This window comes from Condylura cristata, unplaced genomic scaffold (assembly GCF_000260355.1).
Source record: "Condylura cristata isolate star-nosed mole 26May11 unplaced genomic scaffold, ConCri1.0 scaffold00024, whole genome shotgun sequence".
Taxonomy (NCBI): Eukaryota; Metazoa; Chordata; class Mammalia; order Eulipotyphla; family Talpidae; genus Condylura; species Condylura cristata.
Window position 1 is genome coordinate 31,384,923 of NW_004567125.1, and position 27,725 is coordinate 31,412,647.

The 27,725-nt window shown below is 51.4% G+C and overlaps 2 protein-coding genes across 7 annotated transcripts in view; one reads left to right on the forward strand and one right to left on the reverse strand.

The window, feature by feature from the left end:
* The first annotated feature begins 812 nt into the window (after positions 1-812).
* Positions 813-16,959, forward strand: CHERP (calcium homeostasis endoplasmic reticulum protein). 5 transcript variants are annotated; one of them, XM_012729093.1, is made up of 19 exons: positions 833-905; positions 1,215-1,388; positions 4,814-4,998; positions 6,390-6,527; positions 6,788-6,939; positions 8,296-8,440; positions 8,529-8,618; positions 9,318-9,594; positions 10,237-10,412; positions 10,726-11,161; positions 12,077-12,115; positions 12,246-12,484; positions 13,359-13,492; positions 14,154-14,240; positions 14,532-14,675; positions 14,776-14,892; positions 15,314-15,408; positions 15,662-15,851; positions 15,967-16,959. In XM_012729093.1, exons 1-19 carry the CDS (start codon positions 881-883, stop codon positions 16,046-16,048), a joined length of 2,925 nt encoding a protein of 974 aa, XP_012584547.1. In that variant the 5' UTR covers positions 833-880; the 3' UTR covers positions 16,049-16,959. The 5 variants fall into 5 exon arrangements, with proteins under 5 accessions (XP_004688703.1, XP_012584547.1, XP_012584548.1 ...); XM_012729094.1 differs by having other exon boundaries at positions 8,329-8,440; XM_012729095.1 differs by lacking the exon at positions 12,077-12,115.
* Positions 16,960-17,051: 92 nt separating this feature from the next.
* Positions 17,052-27,725, reverse strand: part of LOC101620797 (chromosome unknown open reading frame, human C19orf44) — a 15,707-nt gene continuing 5,033 nt past the window's right edge. The window contains exons 3-9 of one of the 2 annotated variants that reach the window (XM_012729098.1): positions 27,154-27,463; positions 24,307-24,380; positions 21,810-22,203; positions 20,678-20,773; positions 18,706-18,872; positions 17,406-17,484; positions 17,052-17,244 (exon numbers count right to left, since the gene is read on the reverse strand). In XM_012729098.1, the coding sequence (XP_012584552.1) occupies positions 17,413-17,484; positions 18,706-18,872; positions 20,678-20,773; positions 21,810-22,203; positions 24,307-24,380; positions 27,154-27,463 (1,113 nt within the window). In that variant the 3' untranslated portion in view covers positions 17,052-17,244; positions 17,406-17,412. Of the gene's footprint in view, positions 17,485-18,705; positions 18,873-20,677; positions 20,774-21,809; positions 22,204-24,306; positions 24,381-27,153; positions 27,464-27,725 lie in introns of both variants that reach the window. The other variant, XM_012729097.1, reaches the window with a different exon arrangement.

Here is a 27,725-nt window from a genome sequence, read left to right on the forward strand (position 1 = left end):
TAAGAACCTACCCACGTTAAATCTTGGATTTTGCCTTTGGCCCCCAAGGTCGGTCTTGTTCTTTACATGAAGTTTGCTGATCCCTGGCCTAGATAGAGCAAAACCTGGGACACAGGAGACAATTCACTGGCGCCAGGACGACAGATTGTATAACAGTAATAAGGAAGTTTATCTAAAATGTTTGTCTTGAAAAAAATCGGAAGTTACAATCACCAAGTGTTGACCGTGGAACGACTTCTGCTCTGGTCATCCGTTCCATGATTGGCAAAGGTTTAACTTCAACGTTTTAGAAGGCACAGGACCACACCTTTCCGGAAGTCTCTGTCCCCGCGGATCGTGGGCTCACCCCGCTCTTTTACACCTCCTGTCCGGCAACATCACCGGCCTAGGGCCGCGGGCGGAGGCGGGCGAGCATAACCCCAACCCTGCCAGGAGCGTCCTCCGGGTCGGCTTCCACCCCTGGTCTGGGACTTCCCAGAAAGTTCTCACCACCTCGTCTCTTTACCGTAGCCCCGAGAAAGAAATATGGGCCCTGATCAGGGCAGGAACTCCTAGTCGCCGAGTACCGCAGAGAACGCCCCAGCTGCTCCTAACGGCTGCCAAAGCCCTCCCTGCCGCTCTAACACGCCGCGCGCCAGAGAACCGCCGCGCGCATGCGCGAGAATGCCCAGGCGATCGCGCGCGCGACCTCCAGTGGCTTCTTCCCGCCCCCCTCCTACCCTCACTTCCGGTGTTTCCTGGCGACGGCCGTAAGTGACGGGCGGAAGCGCCCACGAGGCCCGCCGTAAAAGGTCCCCTCGCGCCACTTCCGGCCGGCTTCCGCCGACGGCGCTGGTGGGCGATCGTGAGGCGCCGGAGGACGTTCCCAGCGGCCGGAGCCATGGAGATGCCGCTGCCGCCTGACGGTGAGGCCCAACCCGGTCGCGGGAGCCGTTTCTCTTGCCCCGGAGTCCCCTGCTAGCTTGCCCCGCCTACCAGGGGTACCGGGGCCTCGGAGGGGGCGGGGCTCGGCCTCCCGATCTCGCCTGCGGCCCTCCCGCAGGTCCCCGCTTTCCCGGCGCGCGTGTGGCCCCTGCCGGGACCCGTACAAGAGCGGCCTCAGCGGGGCCCACCCCTAGAGACCCCAGCCCAGCTGTCGGGGGCTGGGACGCCAGGGCCTCCAGATTGGGGCGGCCCTCGCTGACGCCTGGCGTGGCCTTCTCTTCGTCCTCCAGACCAGGAGCTTCGAAATGTCATCGACAAACTGGCCCAGTTCGTGGCTCGCAACGGGCCCGAGTTTGAAAAGATGACGATGGAGAAGCAGAAGGACAACCCGAAGTTTTCGTTTCTGTTCGGGGGCGAGTTCTATAGTTACTACAAGTGCAAGCTGGCGCTGGAGCAGCAGCAGCGTGAGTCTTGTCTAACTCCCAGGCCGCCCCTTCCACGATTCATTACTGTGGTTCCAATTCGGTCTTTAGCACAAGCCACCTTTCTTGGGGTCATGTGGTCTTTGTGAAAAACAAACAGCTCTGGGTTCATGAATCCTTGTGCTCTTTCCAGGGCCCTGCACCTAGCGTTTGCTAGGTTCGGGAGTTGAGAACGGGGTTATCGATCTGGCTGTGGGCTTCCAGATCAGGGATTCCTCTCTTGTTTTGCAGATGTGACCAATGAGGGCGAGTGACTGGTTCAGTCTTTTCCAGGCAGAGAGTGATAGAGGTCTGATGGGAGTCCTGAGGCAAACATTGTCTAGCCCCATGAGTGGCCTCTTTATCAGTTCAAAGAGGTCTTTGTGTGTTTCAGATTCTACGTTACAAACTAAAATGAATTGCCCTTCTAGGTTTACTTTTTGGTAGTTGTTAACCGATGTTTACTGATTTGGGCATCAGAATTTTGTCCTTGCCCTGAGAGAGTTTAAAATGGAGTTAGGAATCACAACTGTAGGTAAACTAGTAAGAAAATCAAGACCTCTCAAGGCCCATATCTGTTTTCTAGTGAAACAAGGACTCTTTTCTAGATTCCTATTGGAATAATGAGTAGGGGATTGCCAAGTAGATGGGCATTGAAAGGTGCTTGCTCCCTGGGGCTAGCCAGACTTTATCAGGGTTATCATTATGTGCAAATATATGGTACATAAGTAGGTGTTTGATAGTTTGTAAAACAAAGTAGGAGCAGTGGATTGAAAAAACTCAGTGCATCTAGGAATCTTTCAGGAAAATTATAAGCAGCGTAGCCTGGAATAGAATGTGTGTGAATGAGGCAAAAGTTTGCTCTGGAGTGGTAAATGCCGGGGTTGTGTTTGGGGTTTCTCCTTCAGCTCATGGGTTCTTATGGTGGCTGTTCCAGTTTAAGATAGGGGACAGGGAGATTGGTCATCTGAAATTGTAGATAATATGTTATATATGCTTATATGTTTATGGAGCAACCATTCCTTAACCTCACTATTCCTAGTTTAAGACACCTGCTGTAGACCGTAGGAAGCCATAAAAAAAAAAATTGAACAAAGGCAAGATAGGTCAAGGTTATGTAGCCAGTATGGATGGACTAGAGGGAGCATCAGAAACTCAGCAGACCAGTGGAGGGGGTAGTTCATGGTAAGGTATAGATTAGGTGAGTAGGCTTAGTTGGAAGTGAGCATGGGGGAAATGGGGATTAGGGATGGAACCTGTGATGGAGGGACGCACCAGTTGGATATGATTAGGATGATGTCAACAGGCAGGGGAGGACAGGAATTTGGTTCAAGTGAGGGTCAGAAATTGGGGGCTACTTGGGACTTGGTGCCATAACTGGGTAGGCTAAGATGATGTGGCAGGAAAAGTACGGGGTTCAGTATATGCTTTTTGCAGTTAACAGTATCTCAAGTGGAGTGAAGAATTTGTTATTAGTCAGCTAGAAACTGAGAAGTGTCAGGCACAAGAAAGAACAAGTGGAGGGACCAAAAACCCAGAGAAGTAAGGATTTTTGTGAGTTGCCAAAGGGAGGGTGCAGAGCATGGCACACTGGCTGAACTTAGGAAGCTTCTGCACACTCTGGGGTGGTCAGAGAGCTTCTGTAGAAGCTTCTGCACACTCTGTAGAGCCACTGTGTCACCTGTCTTCCTTCATTCTGGTTGAGAAGGCTGAGCCCCAGAACTATTCTAAAGTGTTTCCCAAGATGGTGAAGGACCTGTTGGGGTTATTTTATTGTCATTTTAAATTTCCTTTCTGTTATGGAAATTATGCTTTTGCATAGCCCAATAAAAATTAAACCATGAAAGAGGTGTAAAAATACAAAAACATGCCCTTGCCATTTCTATCTTGTCTATTCTCAGTATCATATACCACTTCTATACTTGGCCAGCCATCAGCTTGCAGTGCGATAGGGACTCGGTGTTGCTGAACATCCAGTTCCTCCCACCTGCAACAGCCAGGCCTCAGTAAGCATGGTGATCCCTGAGATCCAGGAGGTCCAGGTGCCTCGCTTCTGCCTACTTCCTACTTTCTACTTCCACCTTTCAGCTGGGAGCACCTGAGAGAAAGCTGAAGGGACAGGACTGTGCACAGGGAGAGCTGTGCTAAAGGCAGTTAAGATGACAGCCAAGTTGTGGCACTGATATCAGGGACACAAGACAGACTAGGGTGTAATCTGAGAGGCTGGCTGGACAACATTGGGTGACTTACTAGTGTGGGGTGCTAGGGAAAGGGAATTGTATGTTCCTTTCACATTTAGGGCAAGAGGGCTCTGTTAGGGGTTCATTTGGAAAGTCAGTAGACTCCAGATCCAGAGTTCCAGGAATGCAGGGTGGAGGTGACAGATTTGGGGAAACAGTGTGTGCAGATCTTAGGACGATAGCCTCAGGCATATATCAGATTTCCTGGGATGCAGAGGAGCAGGGGCCTCACTACACATGGGGGGTATCCTAGCTGGGTCAGATAGGGAAGACTGGGGTGGCCTAGAGAGAGACATGGACTTGAGACATGGCCAGTGGACAGAGTAAGGGGAGCCTCTGGGAGTCAGATGCAGGAGTGGTGAAGAATTGAAAGTGGCACTTAGCTAGAATTGTTGAGAGAATGGTATGGCATAAAAGAATTTTTAAAGCTGGAAGATTTGTGTGTTTAGATGCTGCAGGGAAAGTTGGGTCAGTAAGGGAGAAACAGCAAAAGAGCAAATCTCCTGAGGGAACATCCCTGGAGAGCTGGGGGATGGGAGGGGGGTCGAGAAATCAGTCCATAAATTATCTACCAGAAGGCCTGTGCCAGACAGCCTCAGTGATACCCTCTAGCCCACTGCTCTTTCTGACTGTCTGAAATCTGGGTCCCTTTGGAATGAGACTCTGGAGGGCTGCAGCAATACATGACACTGCAGACCAGACAAGGCCCAAAGGCAGAGAAGAGTCCTTCCATCCTGGACCCTTCCTCAAAGACTGGTCCTCCTGCATGACCAGGTTGCAGGTGTAGGTGGCTGTCCAGCAGTCTGGTCAATTGCTTGTCTTCAGTGTAAACAGTGGCAGAGCTTTGAACTAGCTGCTGAGGAGACTGGAAGGGCTGATTGTCCCACAGCAGCTATGACCTGAGTTCATCAGTTTGGGCCTAGGTGAGGTGTTAAGGTACAGGCAAAAAGACTGGGGCCAGGACAGTGGGCAAGATTGGGTGCCAGGAGAGGATCACATGAAGGTAGATGGGACCACAGAAAGTGGCCTGGGGTACACCTGGTGAGATTGGGGACTGACTTGGGTGGGAAGAGGGTAACTGTCACAGCATGGAGATGGTGAGCATAAGTAGAGGGAGCCCCTAAAACTGCCTGACAGGTAACCAAGGAGACACTTCCTCATGGGATCCCTTTCTTCCTCTTCTGCCAGTCATCTGCAAGCAACAGGGCCCAGAGCTGGAGCCAGCCACTGCCATGCCCCCCCTGCCCCAGCCCCCGCTCGCTCCTGCAGCACCCATCCCACCAGCCCAGGGTGCGCCATCTATGGATGAACTTATCCAGCAGAGCCAGTGGAATCTGCAGCAGCAAGAGCAGCAGTTGCTGGCCCTCAGACAGGTACGTGGTATCCCCCTTCCCTTCACCTGTCAGCCTTGAAATGGGGATCCTGCGGCAGGTGCAGCTGCTCCTCCGTCCTTTCCCTTTACTCACCAGCCTAGAGACAAGAGTGGCTACCTCCCCCTCCCTGTTGTCTGAGATGGGTACCAGGAGCTTACGCTATGCCTTATCTTTACATCTGATTTTTGGGACTTACAACGCTGTCAGGCTTACAAATAAGTCTATCAGATTACCCTACATCACTGACAAGGGCTGCGCATTGTCTAGGTATACATCAGCAGCTGTCACCCAGTGCTGCCACCACCCATGGTTTCGCAGGACCACTGACTCTGGACAAGGCTTTTTTTCATTCTAGTGAAATCACTGCATGAGCTCTTTGACACATGTGCTCCGGCAGATGCCTACAGAATGTTAGAAGTGTCTGATGCCACTGGAATTGTAACAGGCCTTCTGGAGCCATGGGCAGTAAGAGCTCCTCACTAGATCACCCCGAGTTGTCATGGGAAGGGCCCTTTGTCCTGATCCACCACAGTAAAATACTTTGATGAAACACAATGAGATGAATTGCCAGGTAAAGAAGATAAATAGAAACAAGACATATAAAACCCTGTTACTAGATTCAGAACATAGTTAACCCTGTGAAAAGAAAGCATTTGCAAATGATCGCCTTCAGTGTCTGCACATTGTGCGTCACTGGAGAGTCAGGTTGTGCAGCCCTGAGTTGACCCTGTACGGACAGTGGCAGGAAGTCAGCCATCTCATAATTTGCCTACTAAAGGGGTAATCCCAGTGCTTTAATCTGCAGTTCCGATTACTAAAGAGTCCCTGTCCTATCTCCTGGGGACCATTGATATGTTTTCTCTTCGGTGGTTTACACCATCACTCATTTTTCTGTTTTTTTTTTTCTTTTTTTTTCTTTTTTAAGATTTATTATGCACAGAAGAACTGGGGTACAGGCCAGAGGTGGGGGGGAGGGGTGAGAGAGACCGTGTGGAGCAAAACAGGCAGATTGCCTGAAGTACATTGACACGGGAGCAGTGGACAGGACAGGAGAGGTCTGCCACGCCATATGGGTCAGCTCCCTGGCCAGGGATCAGTCTTGCACCACAGGGGCAGTGGATAGCTTCTTAGTGCTGTGCTTTAACCCATTGTGCCACCAGGGAGGGCCCTCATTTTTCTGGTTTTGTTGAATTGATTTGTGGGTGTTCCTTGTCCCTCTGGGTCTAACCCTGTCTGTCATCTCTAGCACAGCCACCATCCCCTGCTTTGTCTTGTCCTGTTTTAACCTTTGCCCACTATGTCCATGACTGACTCAGAAGCACATATAGGTTACAGAGTAGGGAAGCAGCTAAGAGCCCTCCTCAAGTGTTTGGTCCCACCTGATCTTTCAGGAACAGGTTACAGCGGCCGTGGCACATGCAGTAGAGCAGCAGATGCAGAAGCTCCTCGAGGAGACCCAGCTGGACATGAATGAATTTGACAACCTGCTGCAGCCCATCATTGACACATGTACCAAGGATGCCATCTCGGTGAGCTTATGGGGCTGTCCAGAGACACCTCCCCTAAGGTGGCCCCCATAGCCTCCCTGGGCCAGATCTCTCAAAGTGCCATTTGTGCCCTTCTCTCTTGTTCCTTTGGCAGCTTGGAGGGGCAGGACAGCACATAGGCAGGTGGGCTGCTCCTAGCTGAAAGGTGGCAGCAAGGCAGGCAGAGGCCATGGAGTGGTGTGTGAATCTGACCCCCTGTGCCCCGTGGATCTGCCCCACTTACCCAAACCTGGCTGTTGCAGGCCGGGAAGAATTGGATGTTCAGCAATGCCAAGTCCCCGCCACACTGTGAACTGATGGCTGGCCATCTCCGGAACCGTATCACAGCCGACGGGGCACACTTTGAGCTGCGGCTGCACCTCATCTACCTGATCAATGATGTGCTGCACCACTGGTGAGGCCCAACTCCCTCTTCCGCTCCTGCCAGCCACCCAGGATCATGGGGTCTGTGGATGGACACTGGGTCACTTACCCTTAAACAGGCAGGAGCTCTGGACCAGAGCCTTCCAAGGGGAGGATGCTCTGCCTCCGCTCCGCAGCCCCTTCCCAGCCCCTCACCTCACCTGGAGCTCTTCCCTTCCCGGAGTCACTGAGGGGCAGTGTCTCTGCACTTCCTGTATTGGCTGCTCCCCTTCCTGGTAGCATGCACCCACCAACTGATGCTCTACTTCAGGGTCCCATCCCCTTGTGCCCCCTTTGCTGACCTTTGGGATGACCCTACATAGCCTACCACCTTCCCCCCCACAAGTAAGAGTTTCCTTCTGCACAGCCTCCTTGGGGCCTAGGAAACTGAACTTAGGGGCCAGAGGCAGTGGGGAGGAGTGGGCATGAGCACATGATGGTAGCGGAGCTGGCATAGCCATGAGGGTTGCCTGAATCCTAGGGCTTTGCGCTTGTCTGGCTAAAGGGGGCGACTTGGTGAGCAAAGGGGAAATTAGTCCAGCCTCTGCTCCCACAGACCTTGTCCTCCTCAGTCCTGTCCCATTTGCTGTGTGACACGGGTGCCTCCATTCACTCGGCTACTTCCAGCATCTTTTTGATATCTCTGTGGGGAATAAGCTGCCCCTTGAACCTTCTCTGCTTCTGCCAGCCCTCTCTGTCTGCAGGGAGCTTTGCAGCCATCCTCTTCTTGGGCTTTGCTCTGACTTCCCACAGGACTGCCTCCTCTCTGAGCTGGCTGTGAACTGGGCACTCACACTCTCTCAGCTCCCCAGGTTGCACAGCACCCAGAAGGGTGCTGTTGTCTTTCTGCCCCACCTCCTTCCCTGGAGACCATCATTGGGCTCTGCCTCTACCCTGCTGGGTATCCTCCAGGTCTCTACACTCTTATGTACCCAAAGAGGACAGAGCTAGCTGCCCACCTCCTGGGCCTTGGGTCCTGTTTCGAAGGCATCCTAGATACCTGGCCTGCCTGCTACATTCCCTCTGCCGCCTGAAAACTAGGGACCCACTTGTGTCTTCTTGAGGCTGCACAGACCATGCCTGATCCATGGTTTCCTTGGTGGACAATCTGACCTTTAGAGGTCCTGTGTCTTCTGTCCTTAGTGCCACCCCGGGTGGGGGGTTATTCACTGATGAGATCAGACTTTTCCTTCCTCCCATCTGTCCCTCAGGCCCAAGCCCCCAGCACAGGTTCTGTGGGGAGCCCAGCCCTCATCCCGCTGGGTTGGGAGCCCATGTCCCAGAAAGGCAGAGGGTGCTGTGGCTGGAGCCACGATGGTAACGGGCGCGTGGCCGGGTCCCGCCCCAGGGCCCTGACGCGCGGAAGGTCTCTCCCTCACAGCCAGCGCAAGCAGGCCCGGGAGCTGCTGGCTGCCCTGCAAAAGGTCGTGGTGCCCATCTACTGCACCAGCTTCTTGGCCGTGGAGGAGGACAAGCAGCAGAAGATTGCCCGGGTACACGGGGCAGCAGGGCAGTGGTGGGAGAGGGCCAAGGACTGTGGGACTCTGCTTTCCCTGACACAACCTCCCCTTCCCATACCAGCTCCTGCAGCTCTGGGAGAAGAATGGCTACTTCGATGACTCCATCATTCAGCAGTTACAGAGCCCAGCTCTGGGGCTAGGCCAGTACCAGGTGCGTACTATGCTTAGCACACTCCCAGAGTGGGGCCCATGGCTCCCCTGGGTTGAGTACAGTGGTGAATACTGGAATGCATTAAGCAGTGGGGGACCTAGCTCACCTGCAGAAGCCAGTGAACCTCTCTCAGGAGCCTGCCAGCTTCTAGCATGTGTGTGACCAGATTGCCTGATTTGGGCACAACTCTGTATGGTGTCTTCCACTGTTTGCCCCCCATCTTCTGGGGTACCCCCTTATACCTGTGGCATTGCCATGCTAGCTGCAGAATAATAGGCATAACTCACTCTCTCCTCATGAAGGATCAGTCTTCCCGCTCAGGCCTGGTTGGCTGAGTGTTACCATTTCCCTCTGTGATAGCCCTAAATGCCCTTCTCCCACAGGAAAGTAAGCTCCAGGATGTTTGTTGGCTTTGTGCTTTTGACTGTGTGACAGCCCGCACCTGGCTGTCTTTGTTTATCCCCGTTCTTAGGGAATTATAACCTGTACTGCAAAATACATCTCCGTCACCAGTCTTTGACTGGATGTAGGCACTCGGTTGTCAAGAGCATATTGGTCATTTTATGTGACAGTCATCTGCTTCAGGCTGCGTGCCACTCCCCCACAATGTCCGCTACTTCTTGGGAGTCAGTTCCTCAAGGCGTGGGACTGCAGGGAGTGTCAAGCCCTGAGCCCCGCTGCTCTCCCTTTTGGTGCCAGGCAACACTCATCAATGAGTACTCCTCAGTGGTGCAGCCAGTGCAGCTGGCCTTCCAGCAGCAGATCCAGACCCTCAAGACACAGCATGAGGAGTTTGTCAACAGCCTGGCCCAGCAGCAGCAACAGCAGCAGCAGCAGCAACAGCAGCAGCAACAGCAACAGCAGCAACAGATCCAGATGCCGCAAATGGAAGCTGAAGTGAAGGCCACACCCCCACCCCCCGCCCCACCTCCAGCCTCTGCGCCTGCCCCAGCTATCCCACCAACCACACAGCCCGGTATGTGGACCCCCACACCCACCCCTGGAAAAGCACCCTTCTCTCCCAGAGGAGAGTCTGTCCCTTGGGTCCCATCCTGGGGCCAGATCTAATCTGAAAGCACCAGGCATGGTGACTTCAGTGCCTTACAACTGGGACAATCCTTACTCTGTATAAATAGTCCCAGGATGCAAATAGAGAGAAAAGTTATCAGTCATTTTTGAGAAGAGGAAAATTTTTATACCAGATGAACAAAGACAGGGAAAGGATCCCAAAATATATCCCAGGATCTCTGACCCTCGATATAAAACTACTAGATAGAATCTTAATAAATGAAATCCAGCGGAGTATTTAAAAAATATCTGACCAAATAGGCTTCTCAGCATTATATAAGGATGGTTTAACATAGAAAGCCTAATAAGGTCACATGGAAGAGGCAACTTTTTACCTAGATGCAGGAAAGATACTTCATAAAATTCAGTGATTAAAAACCTCCAAATAAATGAAACTGGAAACGTGGAAGTAGAGTGTTTACAGTAAAACTTTCTCAGAAGGGGGTATGTCCCATGCAAGGATTTAGGTGGAAATGAATTCCTAACCTGGGGTGACCTGGGGTGGCTGTTGCTGCCAGGCCTTTCTGACTAACTGCTTGCCTGGCTCTAGATGACAACAAACCTCCCATCCAGATGCCCGGTTCCTCCGAGTATGACACCACAGGAGGGGTCCAGGACCCTGCCACTGCCGGCCCCCGGGGCCCTGGACCCCACGACCAGATCCCACCAAACAAACCCCCATGGTTTGACCAGCCTCACCCTGTGGCTCCTTGGGGCCAACAGCAGGTATTTCTTAAAGCTTAACTGTGGGTGCAGGTGGGGCAAGCTTGGGCCCGCGTGGGGCGGGGCAGGTGGGTGGCAGTTTCTGCGATGGATGGGTTCCTAGTAGTTCACCAGGCAGGGGCAGCCATGTGCCCCTGCTGCCTTGGGAGTCTGGGCACAGGGGTGTGGGCACTGCTCAGAGAGCCAGTCACTGACCTCTTATACTTAGAGCAGTACCTGGCTGATGGGCCTGCCGCCCTGGCACGCTGGGGTTATGGTCAGGGCAGCTCTGCTGTGCTGGACCCACAGGGGCTCATATCTACTTTTTGCCTTGCAGCCTCCCGAGCAGCCCCCCTACCCGCACCACCAGGGCGGGCCACCCCACTGCCCACCCTGGAACAACAGCCATGAGGGCATGTGGGGTGAGCAGCGGGGGGACCCTGGCTGGAATGGCCAACGTGATGCCCCCTGGAACAGCCAGCCTGACCCAAACTGGAACAGCCAGTTCGAGGGCCCCTGGAACAGCCAACATGAGCAGCCACCCTGGGGTGGGGGCCAGCGTGAGCCACCCTTCCGCATGCAGCGGCCACCGCACTTCCGGGGCCCCTTCCCACCCCACCAGCAGCACCCACAGTTCAACCAGCCGCCTCACCCGCACAACTTCAACCGCTTCCCGCCCCGCTTCATGCAGGACGACTTCCCCCCACGGCACCCCTTTGAGCGACCGCCCTACCCTCACCGCTTCGACTACCCTCAGGGGGACTTCCCTGCCGGTGAGTTCAGGGATTGCTCAGCCCCTAGTTTCCTTAGCACAGGTCCTGTGTGCCAGGCCTCGAGAGCCTAGCAGGCAACTGCCTGTGTCAGCATGATCCCTGGTGTGACCCCCTAGCAAAGTGAAGGTACAACTGGTGGGGAGATTAAGAAGTTGGTGCAGAACCCCAGAAGGTGGGAAGACCCCAGGAAGGAGAACTGAGACTGGGTGGGCCCAGCCCCTGTTAACTACACCCTGGCACACGCCATCTGTCCTTCAGGCAGGGGCGAAGAGGGTTCTACAGCACCCAGGCAGTGAATGGGCCCTGTCCTTGTCTTGGGGGTTTTCGTTTGCTTTTCTGTATCTTAGTTTTTTGAGAAGCTCTCTGGTTTTGTTGAAAAAATTCCTCCCACTCTTACTGCTTCTATCTTAATTTGTAAATCCATCCTTGACTGAATTCAGCTTGGAGACCACTAAGTGTGTGAGTTTGGGGGGGCTACTAGAACATAGCACTACAGATAAGCAATTCCATAGCAAGCATTTACAGTCTCTGCCCTGCAGGCTGGGGGTCCAGGATGAAGGTGTGGGTAGGGTGGGTTCCTCCTCAGCCCTCTCCTGGCTCGTCTTCCTCATGTCCTGTGGAAACAAGGCTTTCTGTGTGTGTCTGTGTCTTAGTCTCCTCCTCTTCGGGACTCTGGCCAAATGGGTTCAGGACTCCTCCCCACCCCCTCCCCACCCTCATTATAACTGAACCACATTTTTAAAGGCCTGTCTCCAGATTCAGTCATGTCTAAGGGGCTGGGGGTGGGGGGGGGGAGTTTGAGGGAGTATTGCTGTTGTTTGGTTCTGGGATTTCCCCGTGGGTCTCTTGGGAGCTGCTGTGGGTGCTGGCCAGACTCCTCAACCGGGCTCATCCCCCTCCTACATCGCCCTGCAGTGAGTGAGGCAGCTGGAGAGGTGTCGGGCAGGGCTACCGGTAAGTGGGTGTGGGCATCCTTGCCCCTCTGCTGCTTTCTACCCGCGGGTACCTGTCACCGTGGAGAGCTGTGTGGCTCCCACCCAGCTCACAGCCTCCCGCAGACCTGAGACCAGTGTCTCTCTTGCAGAGATGGGCCCCCCTCACCACCACCCCGGTCACCGCATGCCTCATCCTGGGATCAACGAGCACCCACCCTGGGGGGGGCCCCAGCACCCTGACTTCGGCCCTCCTCCCCATGGCTTCAACGGGCAGCCCCCACACATGCGGCGACAAGGCCCTCCCCATATCAACCACGATGACCCCAGCCTGGTCCCCAATGTGCCCTACTTCGATCTCCCCGCTGGGCTGATGGCCCCCCTTGTGAAGGTAACGTGTCACAGCCGTGCATGTGCTATCTCCACATGAAAAGCTCGTGTGGAATGGTTCCCAGTAGGCTACAAAATGCTCCTTCCAGGCCTGTCCCCTCACATTCCCTTTGCAGTGAACTTGACTAGCCAGACATAACACACCCAAGCCAAGGTCCTGGCCTTAGCAACCATGCTCTGCAGAGACAGTGAGCAAGCCCATGTCCCCGGTGTTCTGTGCGTCTCAGAGTGGACTGGGCTTGACCTATTGGTGTAGGCCCTCAGGAATCGGGTGTCCAGGGGCTGATGGCAGAGAGACATCTTAGAAAGGGGTGACCTGCAGACATGGTACTAAGGGAGAATGGCATCAAGCCTCTGCTGTGGGACCATTGGCGGTGCTGGCCACTGCCACTTCTATCGTAAGACGTTCTGGGACAACTAGTTGAGAATGGTCAGCTGGCGCAGCCAGAAGCAGAGGAGTTGGGAGGCTCTGCTTGGGGCAGCAGTGAGCAGAGTAGACAGCCTGGCCACGGGCTAAGCTACTCTGACCAAGATGGGACCTGGGGTAGAAGACAGAAGCATTGACACCTGGGCTTCCTGGCATGTCTGTGGGTAAACTGAGGGTTCTTTCAGTCACAAGCTTGGAGGCTGTGTCCACATATGTGCTTTCTTGCAGAAGACTCACTTTTATCAGCCCTAGACATTCCCTCCGCCTATAGTTAGGAATGCATTTGGTATGGCTGAAACTCTACAAAGGGTTGGGAGTCCCCAGACAGGGCAGGTTGAGGACCCTGATGCCACCCCAACCCAAGCCTGTTCTGCTCCCCCCAAAATTGTAACTGGGTGGGCCTGAGGGAGCATCACTGGGCATAGTAATGACTGTGATCTCTTTGCAGCTAGAAGACCACGAGTATAAGCCCTTGGACCCTAAAGACATTCGCCTCCCACCCCCCATGCCACCCAGTGAGAGGCTGCTGGCAGCTGTAGAGGCCTTTTATAGCCCACCCTCCCACGACAGGCCCAGGAACAGGTAGGAGCTTGAGGAACAGGGCTGCAGGACAGAGAAATCTGTCTTTTAGCCTGTCTTCCTCAAGTTTGCTTCATGAGTCCCCTAACTTTCAGCCAGGCTGTGGTGAGCCTTAGTGAGATGTGAAGAGAAAAACCACTACTTGAGTTAATCCGTTTGTCTTGACTGTGGGCAGTCAAGTGTGACTGTGTGTCACTGCCCCGATGAAGGACTTGTCTAGTTGAAGCATGTTAGAACAAGAAGTTGTCTCAGCTCCTGCTGCATACAGCTTCGTTACCTGGCTTTGTCACAGGTTCCTCAGGATACTGTTCTCTGGCAATTTCATTGCCAGGCCAGCTAATTTGGAATCCCTTGTCCCCAGTTACAAGATCACAGGCCATGAGGTTCCCCCACCCTCCCCTCCCTCCCCCAGCTGTTTGAGAAACCTGGGGATGGAGGTTTGGGAGCTGGTGGAGTTAGTTGCGCCCATGGTCTGGCCTGTCTGCCTGCCCCCTCGTCTCCGAGTGAGCAGCCGTGGAGCAAGTGCTGGCGTACTTTTTGTGTGGGCTGTGATCAGGTCCTGAGGAAGTAAGGGTAGACGTCTTACGCCTGGGAGATTGGTGGAGTGGTTTTTGTTCAGGGAGGGAGACCGGCAGTCACAGGCCAGGGGGTACCTGTCTTACAGTGAGGGTTGGGAACAGAACGGCCTCTATGAGTTCTTCCGAGCAAAAATGCGCGCCCGACGGCGGAAGGGCCAGGAGAAGAGGAACAGGTGAGTGCTGTGCCACTGCATTCCTCTCAGCCTCAGGGGGTTGGCAAGACCCTATCTTTGCCTAACCACCTTGTCGTGTGTCACTCTGACTTGGGTAAAGGGAGGTCAGCTCGGCCTCTGCTGGGTCTTGGAGTGGTGGGAAGTATTTCTCCTAAGGCCCAACTAACTGAACACAGCATGGGAGAAGCTTGCCATCCATAACTTCAGCCATGCTGTTCATGGGACACCTGATGTGGATGGTGCATCTTTACCTGGGGTGAGTTGCTGGGCTCACCAAGCCTCTCCCCACAGTGCGCCCTCCAGATCTCGCAGCAGATCCAAAAGCCGAGGGCGTTCGTCTTCCCGCTCCAACTCGAGGTCCTCTAAGTCATCAGGCTCATATTCAAGGTCAAGATCGCGCTCCTGTTCACGCTCCTATTCCCGTTCCCGATCCAGGTAGGCGGGACACCATCTCTTGGGGATTGCAGCTCGGGGCTCCTGTGGCCCCTAGGGATTAGACTATGCTGACCACCGAATTGTCCTTCTCTCCCCACAGGAGCCGCAGCCGATCTCGCTCCTCAAGAAGCCGCTCCCGCTCCCGCTCCCGCTCCCGGTCCAAGTCATACTCCCCAGGAAGGAGACGCCGCTCACGGTCTAGGAGTCCCACTCCACCGTAAGACTCTTTCAGGTGGCCTGTGAGGGACATATAATCCTCTGAGGCTTTGCAGTAAATATGAAGTTGTTAGAAGATGTGCTCAAGGCAGCACCCCCAGTGCTAGTATAGGCACTGTACTTCCTCCTCTCACTCCGCTCCTGCCTTTTATGGTTACAGTGTAAAACCAGAGGCAATAACTGGGCTCTTGTTTTAATCATTCTAGGGGTTTGGTGTGGGGCAGGAACCCCCTTTCTCTGGCTGAGCATACAGAAATGGACAAATGAGATGTGTGTGTGTGTCCATGTCCACCTACCTTCCACTTGTGAACACTCACAGCTCTGTAATTATATTGCAGTAGCTCCTTGCTATAATTCTAAGGACTTTCATCCCAATAAATACATCTCCTCTTTTGTGAAACTATAACCTGTCTTCATTTTAGTTCTTCAGCCGGGCTGGGTTCTAATTCAGCACCTCCAATACCTGACTCCCGGCTCGGGGAGGAGAACAAAGGCCATCAGATGCTGGTGAAAATGGGTAGGTTCCCAGGAAGATGCTGCTCTGGGCTTCAGGCATGGGGTACAAGTGAGTTGGGAAAGTTCGATTGAGAAATTCTGAAAAGGGGGGAAAGCCAACAGGGTTTCTGCAGGTTTCCTTACACGTCTCAGTTACACACCACTTGTTAGCATGTGGTGCAGCTCCCAGGGTGCTCCTAGGTCACTTCGTAGGTAAAGGCACCATAGTTTGCTTCTTTGGGGGATTATAACCACTTGTCCCCTTTCTTTCTGAGGCTGGAGTGGATCTGGCGGCCTTGGTGTGAAGGAGCAAGGGATACAAGACCCCATCAAGGGCGGTGATGTCCGGGACAAATGGGACCAGTACAAGGGTGTGGGCGTGGCCCTGGATGATCCCTACGAGAACTACCGCCGGAATAAGAGCTACTCCTTCATCGCACGCATGAAGGCCAGGGACGAGTGCAAGTAGGCAAATGGCGGTGGCAGAGGGTAGGGACCACTGGGCGCGCAGTCTCCATCTTTGGGGAGCAACAGGAGAGGGGACTTTGGCACACCTAGTGACAAACACCATGCCCAACAGCGGCAAGGCCTGGACTCCCCTACAAAGCAGCTCTGCCGCAGAAGCCAAAGGCCCACGAGATGCCCCAGCCCACCTGGTGTGAGCTCCCTGCCCGTGACAGCAGCTGGCGAACACAAGATCCTCCACCCCAGACACGCCTGATGTCGAAGGAACAAGCGTGCCTCCCTTGGCAGGCAGCCCTGGGCCTCTTCATCAAGAGGGCGTGTGTGGAGCCAAAGCAGACCAGCAGGACCATGGACAGGCCACCCACCCACCTCCCCATCCATGCGTGATGCAAAGCTCAGGCAGGCGTCAACACTGCTCCTCTTTAGAAATGGAAAAAACAAAACCTTTTTGATTTGTAAAGTTAAACAGGGTTTTTATTTTTACCCCAAATGGTTTATTAGTTTTAGAAAGAAACTTATTACTGATCGAAAATGACCCCCCTGAAAGAATTGGAGACCTGGTCCCTCTGAGACATGCTGGCCCTTAGTTCAGTTATTTTAGTTGTTGAAGTTGAATTTTCCCCCTGAATGTTAGCCATTTGCTATTACCTGCAGAAACAGGTTCTGAAGAAGCTGATCTGAGGCATCTTCAGGTTAGGGGATGATACCCCAGAGAATCAAGCCCTCAGTGTGTGGTGTTGCATTTTCTCTTATGAGCCCAGCACCACTGCCTACGTGGTGGCCACTCAGACCCAGTGGTGGGGAGGCCGGGCCAGCGGGGAGCCACCTCTGCCCAAGCCACTGGGCCACCAGTGACTGTGTCTATGGGCAGCGTGTTAAGCGCCGCTTATTTGTACAGAAACATTTTTGAAAAATTCTTTTCAATAAGATGCAAAATCCTTTCCAACTTTTCAAGCTGATGTGGTAAAATATTTGATTTTGTTCTAGATTTCCTGTAGCTGTGAACTGTTCAAACGTGTCTGATTCAGGATAAAACAAAAACACGTGCTGTTAACAATTTCTTGTGGATTTTACTGTTTTGCCTTCAAATAAAGATTTTTTTTTTAAAGCCCTCAGTCTTTGTTTGTTTGACAAGTGTGCGGGACTTAGTAGGAGGAGGTGTGCCTAGTGCAGATGGCGCCTGGATGTGGCCCTCTGACTCAGCCTGTTCCTTAAAGGGATTTGCCACGTGGGTACCTGGCCAGTGGCTTCGTTAGTCATGACAGTCTTGTTAGGTGGGACTTGGAATTCCACCACGTGGCTTACTCATTAGGGAATTACGAAGTTTTATGATGAACAGTGATTAACTCCACTTGGGATTTCATTGGCCTGTCTTGTGTCCTCAGATGCTGGCCTGCAAAAGTCATTTACTAAGTTAGAGGTTGAAGCCAGGACTGCTCAGTTGTGTCCCAGGCATCACTTGTCCCAACCACTCAATGTCATATGAGAATGTGTGTGTATGTCAGGCCGCATCCAGGAGCAACTGTGAGGTCAGATGCACTTGTTCAGCCTCACCTGGCACTCACAGCTCCTTCTTCACCTCCTTCAAGGCGTCCTCCATGGTGAGCAGGGCAGGCCTGTGGTGCCGGATATACTGCAGACCAAAGGACAAGACAGACATCACTGCCACTGCCTCAGTCTCCCAGTCTCGCAGTCAGGGGCGAGGCCAACATAATGAAAACTGGTAACTGCCATGGAAATGAAAGGGAAATCCAGGTAGGCTCTGGGCAGGGCAGCCTGCAAGACGTGAGCCACCAAGGCAGACGGCAGGAGTGCACGCAAGCACATGGGGTAGGGAGGGCCTGGGAGCCAGTATCGGCCTGGACCAGAGCCAGTAGCCAAAGCACGATGGGTTATATATAGTCAGAGAGTTTCAGTCTGCACTCTGTCAGCTAATGTACATCCAACGACCAAGTTAAAGGATCCACACAGGTCCACATTTCCAGAGGAACAACTTTTCTTCAACAAATTGCAAGAAAATGGGTGCAGAGAATGAGGAGTGGGGCTTGTAAGCTGCAGTTCTCAAAGTGGGTCCACAGTTGGCACAGCCTGCCAACAATGGGGATGGGGGGCGGGGCAGGTCACAGCACCTCAGGAAACCTCCCAGTTGAGAACTCTAGATTAGAGCCATCATGGGAAAATAGGAACAAAAGGCCTAACTTTGATAAGACATAAAAATTTAAATATGATAGTGATACTAAGTTTCATTCAGTTTGATGTCATAGTGGGATTATGCATATTTTTTTCTTTGGTGTGGTGGTGTGGTGGTTTTGGTGGTAGTGGTGGTGGTGTGCATATATCTTAAAGTGCTCATTTTTAAGAAATACATAGTGAAATAATTGTAGATAAAATTATAAAAACCATCACGTAGAATATCTGAAAGAGCATGATGTCATTCCTACGAGGAAATATACGTATCACATATACACATATTATGTAAAATATTGTAAATAATATACATTATATATTGGAAGCATCTAAAGAATATAAATTGAATTGCTAGTAGTTATCTCTGAAATTGTAGCTGGCCTATAAGTTAACATCTCTGGAACAAGATTTTCATAAAGTCATATCTTTTATAATTAGGTAAACACTAAGTTTTTGGAGGAGAAAGTGATGAGGGTGACAGCTTTGAGCCTTGGCCATGGGTGGGGAGAGGCCCTGCCTGCTTAGGTGGCATTTAGGAAGAGTCTGGAAGGACAGGCCTTGGCAGGAGACACACCCGTCCAGGCTGCGCCATGGAGAGGGAGAAACATTCCCTCGCAGGGACAGGACTGGACCACCAGCCTCCCCCCGAGACAGGTGCTGTGCCCACCTCTTTGGTTTCCTCCAGTGTATGGTAGTGGAAAGCTTCTTGTTCCAGGGACTGGAGAAGGGCCCTGTGCAGCTGCCGGCTAGATGCCACAAACTGCTGCGTCAGGTCCAGCTGCTGCTTCAGCAGGTCGTTGAGCGCGAACACAGCCGGGCTGTAAGCTGTCAGGGCTGCCAGACCCAAGTCACACGCCTGCAGCCCAGCCCCTCCCCCGCCTGCACCTCCCCCACCATAGGTCAGAATGGAAGTACAGTCACATGCAGATAAATGACATTTCTGTCAACAAAGGGACACATATATGACAGTGGTCCCACTACGCTGCACCATCTAGGTTTGTATAATTAGACTTTATGACTCTATGACACAAGCACTATTCATGCAATTGCCCGACACCACATCCTTGGAACAGAGCCCTGTCATTAAGCAGCACACGACTGTAGTGAGGCGCTGCCTGTTCCATCCATCCATCCATCCGTCCGTCTCTAGTGAATGAGCTGTGTTCTACTGATATCTGTGTGTTTCAAGACCTATGCATGTCTAACATTCATTTGTAGGCAGCACTGAAACTCTTCACCTTAGCACCCAATACAAACATATCTGGGCATCTAGCACCCCAAAATGTGCAACTGCACAACATCATTCTTGTTAATGCCACTGAATTAACGGTGTACTTACAGATGGCTGAGAGGGAAGTTTTATACAGTGTGTTTTGAAACATAATTAAAATAATAATTTTAAAAATTGTATAATTGTTAAAAATCAGTAAATATTATGACTACATAGTAACATGGAAAAATCTCTGAGGTTAAAAAAATAACTTTGAGATGTGGTACATATATACAATGGAATATTACTCAACAACCAAAAAAGAGAAACACATGTCTTTTGCAGCAACTTGGATGGAACTGGAAAAGATCATGCTGAGTGAGATAAGCCAGAAAGAGAAAGAAAAATACCGGATGGTTTCACTCATAGCAGGAGTATAATGGACCAGGCGAGAAAATAACAAAAATAATGAACAACCATATACCAGAGACATTTTGTGGGGGTGAGTGGGGAATGGGATCAAAAATTGGGGTGGGAGGGTGGGGAGGGAAGTGCACGGGACTATGGTGATGGCACATGGGTGACTTGGTGATGGGAAACCTGCGGGGATTACAATTGAGATGGAAAAAAAAATGTACAAAATGATGTAAAAATAAACTGTTATTAAAAAATTTTAAAAAATTAAAAAAAAATCTTTGAGGTTAATAAGTTTTTCAAAGAAGAACAGAGTTTTTTTTAAGGACCTAAACATATTGGTTGTTAACCCAGCATACTTTAATACCTTCATCTCAAAAAAAATCTTAAGCAAATGGAAAAGGTAAAACAATAGGTATAGACTCTTGCTTGTGTCATGAGAGCCATCAGTCACCCCCAAAGAGACCTGGCACAGTCTGCGCTGTCAGGCACCTTCCTTTGGCCTTAGGCCAGGGTGGGCCTGCCCAGGTCCCAAGACTCCTCAGACTCAGCAAGGATGCAAGGGCCACGCTCCCTGACCTGGCCACTGCTCAGTAATTGCTGAATATCTTAGTATCTAGTCAAAAAGGTTCAAAGGAGATCTCTCTCTCTCTCTCTCTCCCTCTTTCTCTCTCTCTCCCTCCCTCCCTCTCTCTCTCTCTCTCTCTCTCTCTCTCTCTCTCACACACACACACACACACACACACAAACAATGCCTGTGAGAAAAGGGACTATCAGTGTGTTTCTCAGAACCCTCCTTAGTTTGACACTTGTTCCATTTGCCAGACAGACCGACGGTTTTCAGACTCTTAGTCTGTCGACTCGGATGCCAGGAACCATGGCAGTGGCCTTTGGCTGTGCCAATCCCCACCAGTGGGTTCCTCAAACTCAGCACTAATAGGGAACACCACACCTCCAAGAAGGGCTGCAAATGTGTCTCCTCCCCCCACAATGACCCGCTGAGCCAGGCAGTTACCTTCGATGGCATCGGTGCTGACCACATGACTGGCAATGGGCACAGGGTCCACATAGGCACTTCCCAAGGCTGGCGCAATGGCTGCCATACCGGCCGCTGCCCAAGGATGAAGGGGGATGGTGAGTGGGTCAGATTCAGCGCTATGACTTCTCATCAACAGACATGCTGTTGAAATAAGCCATGTGAATTTGTTCTTTGTTCTTTTACACATGACCATGGCCAACCCCTTGCTTTTCTGACCTTTCTCCCTTCCATTTTTTCCCCAAACCTGCCTAAAACTTTCTGGTAGGTTCTCTTGCTCCTGGCTGCTGGTGTACTCCAAGGCACTGTGCCCACCCACCTTTGTTTTCCTCTATATGCCATGGGGAAATAGTGCCTGGATACTACTGGTTGGTTTACTTGGCTCCCTCAGTCTTTCTCTTTTCAACATTCCCAGTCTAGAAAAGAGTACCACAAATATGTAACAGTAGTATATCTTTAAATTACAAACAATATGGACAGAAACACACATTTGCTGACGACCAGCTTTAACATCAGAAAGACAGAAGGATGTGGTGAAGGCATGAGGGTTCTGACCACATCCATATTCCCCTTAGAATCTGCTAATGAGGGCTCTTCCTGGTGGTGCACAGGTCAAAGCGCAGCACTGCAAAGCTGGCCATGGTTGCTTTGGTGCAAGTTCAATCCCCACCCCGGAGGTGACCCACATGGTGCAGACCTCTCCTGACCCGCCCACTGTTCCCTCAGCTGTCCTTCATCAATCTGCCAGTTCTGCTCCCCACTCTGACTCTGGGGAATCTTCTCATTGCCTCTGCCCTGTACCCCAGTTCTATATGCATAAATAAAAAGAATTAGCTAATGATCTGACTTCGCATGTCTGGGCTTTACCCTCTTGGAAATGGGCCCCATCTCAAGCTGGTCAAACTCCCTAGTCGAAATGAATCTATCAGGCCAGAATTACACCCCCTTAGACTTCGCAGCAACAAGCTGTGTCTGCGTTGTGGGTGCCCATCTAGAGGACAAAAGGAGCACAAGGATCCTAAAGAGTGTTGTGTCTGAGCACCTGCCACCACTGCCCCATCTCATGCCGGGCACACCCCCTCCTCAGCACCAGCACCCCCAACATGCCTACCTTCTGTCCACTGGTAGGTGAAGGCGGGCTCCAGGGTCTGCACAGCTATCTCCTTCACGATGACTCTAGTCCCATCTCTGGCCTGCTTCTTCCGGGATTTGGGCGTGAGCCTGGGGCAGCCAGTCTCTAGGCTGGAGGAGAATTCAGACCAGGTATCCAGTGTCCTGTCCAAGGGAGACTCCTCAGAGCGCAGTGTCAGCTTGGAAGCTGTGGGACTTGGAGAATTTTCAAAATCTTCTGAGTAACCAGAGTGCACTGTGCTACCTGTACATGCCTGAGACAGCGGCATCAGGCTGGCAGACAATGCAGACTGCTCACTGAGGTGCTCTGACACCTCACTTCCAGTGGGGGGGCCCATCACCCCAGGGCTTTTGCTTTTCCTCTGACCTTCTTTCTAAAAGGAAGAATGGCAGAAAGCACAAGAAAGTGTTTTCCAACAATCAACGTGCTCAGAACACCAGTGCATTAGGATGGGGCACATCGGGGCCCACCAAGAAGGCTGCCTGCTGACCCACCTGCGCATGGAGGCGGTCAGGCCTGGGGTTCCTGCTTCTATAACTGAGGTAGTATCAGTCTCTAGCACAGTCTGAGCTGCAGCCTTGTACTGTAGCCTTTACAAGCGAGCAGCACCCTTACAGCACTTTAACTTCAGCAAGGAACCCAAGAGCACCCCACTCTCAGCAGCGACAGGGGACACATGGGTGGCCAGTGGTACACTCTGTGAAAGGGTCATTATAACAGACCACTGCCCCTCAGTGTCTGCAGGGGGTTGGTGGAACCAGGACACCAGAATCCAAGGCTGCTCAAGTCCCTCATATAAAACAGTGTAGTATTTGCATAGAACCTAGGTTTCACTTCCCACAAACTATAAATTGTCCCTCAATACTTAGCTTACTGAGAGTTGTTTTATTTTACCATCAGTTAAGTATTGGGTCTTTTGAATACTCATTTCCAGTTTATTGATTTGATCATATGGTTTTTCTCCTGTTTCACTAACAGTTAATTATGTTGATTCCTTTACAAATGTCAAGCCAACCTTGAAATTTCTGTGAGTAAACTCATTTCATCAAAGTGCGTTGTGATTGGCATATACTGCTGGATTGTATTATTTAAGGGTCTTTTGTTTTAAATTCATAAGCTATATCTGCCCATAGTTTTCTTTTCCTATGTCCTCATCTGCCAAACTAGACATTCCATAAAGAGTAGAAATAGGGCCCTCCCTGATGGTGCACGGGGTTAAACCCAGCACTATGAAGCTATCTGCAGCCACTGCAGCATAAGCTTAATCCCCAGCCAGGGAGCTGACCCACATGGCGCAGCAGACCTCTCCTGACCCCCCGCTGCTCCCCTCAGCAGTGTATTTCAGTGGATCTGCTGGTTCAGCTCCCCACTCTGTCTCTGGTGAATCCTCTCACCCACCACACCTCTGGCCTGTACCCTAGTTCTGTATGCATAAATAAATCTTTAAAGAAAAAAAGAGTATAAATAGCCTCGAATGTTGAGGAGTCAATAAATATTATTTTTAGACTCAAGCTAGAGAAAATGAGCAGTGATTTCTTCAGACAGCAGGAAACGTATGTCAAACAGTGGGGCCAAAGGCACGAGGGGGTGATTTTTCTCTATATACTTACAATACCTGATCAAATGTAAATGCTCTGTATTGCGAGAATGACTACAAAGTCTGTACGTGTTCAGTACAGATGGGACCACACAGTAGGTCTAACTGCACAGTACAATAGGTCCAGAGATCATTAAAATGTTGATGAAAAAAGAGAAATCCCACTGACACTGACAACTGACCTGCGGTGGTTGAATCTGAGGGTTTGGAAACAGCCGCCTCGTCTTCCCAAACATGCATTTGCTATCAAGCTGGTACTGACGTGCTAGTGACTGGGCTCTGCTGGTACAGGTGGTTTCAGTGGGGCCTGCTTTAATTCTGTATTACGTGGCTGTACCCTCTTATCACCGAAATCAGGCTCTTTCATGGGGTACTCGACATTTTGCATAGTGGGGGGGTCCCAGTGTGCAGTGCAACACACTGAGCAACCTCCCCGGTAGCCACCCACTGAGATACCAGGAGTACCCCTCCCTGAGTCACTGTAGGCACCACCAGTGTCCCCTGGGTGCACAACTGCCCTTCGTTAAGAACAACTGGGCGGCCCTCCCTGGTGGCGCAGCGGGTTAAGCGCAGCACTAAGAAGCTAAAGCCACTTCTGCATGGGTTCGATCCCCACCCAGAGGTGACCACATGGCGCGGCAGACCTCTCCTGACCCGCCCATTGCTCCCCTCAGCACTGCACTCCGTCAGTCAGCCTGTTCTGCTCCCCCCCACTGACTCTGATGAATCCTCTCACCGGCCCTGTACCTCTGGCCTGTACCCCAGTTCTGTATGCATAGATAAATAAACCTTTAAAAGAAAAAGAACCACTGGCCTAAAGGAAGCTTGACCACTGCCTTTCTATGTAACAGCCTATAAGGAAAAATCAACTGTGCTCACCTTCTGTTCCCAATTTGATTTCTCACTGACAGCTGGAGTCAGATCATCGAGGGATAAAATGTTTATCCTAAAATCTGTAATTAAAGATGTAACAAGACAACGTTTACTCATTTATTACATAAATGTTGATTTTCATGTTGTACTTGGCTGGACTGAGTTCTAGTTCAGGAGACAAGCCCAGGGGTCCGCCTCCACCAGCCAAGCCACACGCTTTTCCTAAAGGGCTGGCAGGTGAATGTTGATGACTTTCAAGTGAGGCTGTCACAGCCACCTGGCTCTGTCCCAGTGACACAGCATGGTTGTGTTCTGATAAAACTCTGTTAATAAAACACATGCCATGCCTCCTGGCCTCTGGCCTTGACGGATGATCCTGACTCAGTAAAGGTGCATGGTCACAAGTGTGCACAAGGGAGGAGGGGGTGGTAGAGACACCTCAGCAGGCTTGAGAGTGGACTCTGCGCTCCTAAGCTCTCATTTAAAGCATGTTAAAGCATGTTAAAGGCACTGGAGCCTAAGGTGAATGACCACCTTGGCACGCCAGACAGCCCGGAGGCAACCTGGAGACAGGGTTCCACAGAAGGCACAAGTGGCCAGGCTAAGTCAGAGGTGACGTCTCGCAAAGAAACAGGTTGTGAGTTGTGCCTCTGGGGATGGCAGGGCACTGTCAGCAGGGAGATGACATCAGGTCTTCTGCACAGGGTACATGAGCAGGGGCGCTAGGGTGAGAGGAGAAGGGACCTGAACACCCTTTTTGGCAAGCTCAGTGGAGTAAGCCCCAAAGGCCCACTGAGGCCTGCACCACGCCAGGACCCAGGTGGCATCCTGCCTCATTGTTCCAGTGCAAGGGGCTGGTCCCTCCTCCACTTACCTCTGCCCCTGACTGCAGCCACAGTTAATGTGGCAGTTAGACCCAGGAAAAGCCTTTCAGTTGGCCCAGGGCAAAGGCCCTCGGGTAGATTTTGCATTTGCACGCTTGGGAACAATGTTGGCATTAGCTGAGGAATAATGACATCACTGCCATGCTGGCCAGCCCTTTCAGGCATGCCTTTACTGGGAAGGACTGGCTGAGGCGCTTCACTCTCTGACTTAACTCTGCTCTCACCTTACCAATGGGAACACTGAGGCACAGAGAACCCAAGACCTAAGGACAGTAAGGGAGGATCAGGATGTCTGTCCAGGTATACCAGACCCCAAACTCAGATCTACACTCACCTCTCCTAGCCTCCTGCCTTGCTCAAAGCTGCAAGGGGCGGGGGGTGTCTGGAGGGTAACCTACCACATTCCTCAACCCTTGTATGGGCACATGGAAGGGACATACCTCTGCTGGTGGTGCCTCTCCCACTCCTGCTGTGTGCCACCTTGGCATATTAAATATTTTAAGCTGAGGAGCTTGACCTTCACCTGAGACAGATCTGAAGACCCTGCATCAGGTCTCCCTGTGCATGGAGGAAGAGAGCCTCCTGGGCTGAGACAGAGCTGTGGACAGGAAACTGGGCAAACAGGCCTGACTCAGTTTCCCTGCTTTACTGCCCTTCACTCAGTTTCCTTTGTCCTTTGACGTTTTCCCACACCTTTCCATTCTTCAGACACTCAGGTCCTCATTTCCTTATCAAGGTTCCCACGTTGCATAAAACTTTCATGGCCATGTGTCATTTAATAATGGGAATACAACCTGATACGTGTTGTTAGGGGACTTGGTCCTTGTGTGAAAAAGCATTAGCAGTGGATCTTGTATGATAAGAGGCCATGTTGAGCCAAAGAACCTGAGACAAAATGGACTAAATGAAGCACAGGCACAGGATGCTGTCAATGTGACATGTGAGATGCAGCTGCTGGCATGAAAGGCTGTGAAGGTATGACAGCTGCGTTAGGAGGCCACAGGAATTGGGGACCACCATCTTATGTGCGCATGGTCTTGTAAGTCAAAATGTTATGTAGTGCATGACTGCAGTAAAGATTATTCGCTTTCTGTGCACTTTTCTCCTGTTAATGTCGAGCCCTAGGAAAGCAGGCAAAGCTATTTTTCCCCACACACACCTGGTCATGCACATCTGTGACTGTACTTGGGCTGCACAACTGGCACCTGTGGGCACACATCACACTCTCAAACACAGTTCTAAATGAGGGGTTGTGGCTCAAGCACCCAGAGGGAAGAAATCTATGAGGGTACCCCATCTTTGTTCTGTCTCCCCTTTCTTAAATACAACGAATGCTAAAATAAAAATAATACTGACTTTGCCCTCCCTGGTGGCGCAGCGGGTTAAAACACAGCACTAAGAAGCTAAAGCCAATTCCACATGAGCTCGATTCCCGCCTGCCCCGGAGGTGACCACATAGCGAAGCAGACCTCTCCTGACCCGCCCGCTGCTCCCCTCAGCAATGTACTTCGTCCATCTGCCTGTCCTGCTCCCCACTCTGTGTCTGGTGAAGCTTCTCACCACTCCTGAGCCTCTGGCCTGTACCCCAGTTCTGTATGCACAAATAAATAAATCTTTAAAAAAAATAGTAATAATACTGATTAATGTTAAACTATTAACAACAGCAATGTTTAAATGTGACTGGCTAGGGATTTGTTTCCCATCCTGAAATGAAGCAGGAAAGGAGGCAAATATCTTTTTATAAGAAAGACAATTGAGCTGCTGTGGTTTGCAGCTTTAAAGGATTTCTCTGGGATTACTGCTCTGTACTGGCTCAGGGTTACGGTATAGACGACAAAAACTTATCTTGGCCCCCTCAACAGGTTAGGGACCCAGCCCTCCATGAACTTCCTGCAGCCAGAACCCGTGACCTCCACACCAAGGCTTGCCGTTCCTGCCTGAGGTGACCTTACACAGGGACACTGGTTACCGTTCATGCTGTCATCGGTGGCTTCAGAGAGTGAGTTTTCCTGCGGCCCAGTCTCACTCCTCCCTGGTGAGGATGAGCAGTGGTTGTGCTCTGCCTTGGAGTGTACTGACTTTGAAAAGGAGCCAGAGATGGAAACCAACTCCGTGCCACCAGCAATGTGAGACTGTGGGGAGCCTGTTCTTGAGCCAAGATTTCGCAGAGTGTTGGCTCCTGCCTGGGAGGTTGACACATGCGGTGTCCTGACTGGCTTCAGGCTGGAAAGGTCCTCACTGGGCGCAAAGAAGGCTCTTGGTTGAGTTGGGATCTGATGCTACTTTGGCAGAAATAAAAGAAACAGAATTACCAAACAGCTGATAAACATGTCCTTTATGGTGGACATCACAGCCATCAGGAGCAAGAGCCCTAGGTTCAGTAAGCAAACCCTCTCTCGGCGCTCCTCATTTCTGGAAGTCAAGGTTCAGCATTTAGACAAGATAATGTTGGGATTAGAAGCACTTCACAAATAATTAAAAATATCACTTTTCTTAAGTACATATTTTTTTAAATAGTTTTATTTATTTATTCATACAGAA

Coding starts and splice junctions, on each gene's coding strand:
- CHERP (XM_012729093.1), top strand. CDS start 881: ATGGAGATGCCGCTGCCGCCTGACG. Junction 14,676..14,775: donor TATTCCCGTTCCCGATCCAG/GTAGGCGGGACA, acceptor CTCTCCCCACAG/GAGCCGCAGCCGATCTCGCT. Junction 15,852..15,966: donor AAGGCCAGGGACGAGTGCAA/GTAGGCAAATGG, acceptor CATGCCCAACAG/CGGCAAGGCCTGGACTCCCC.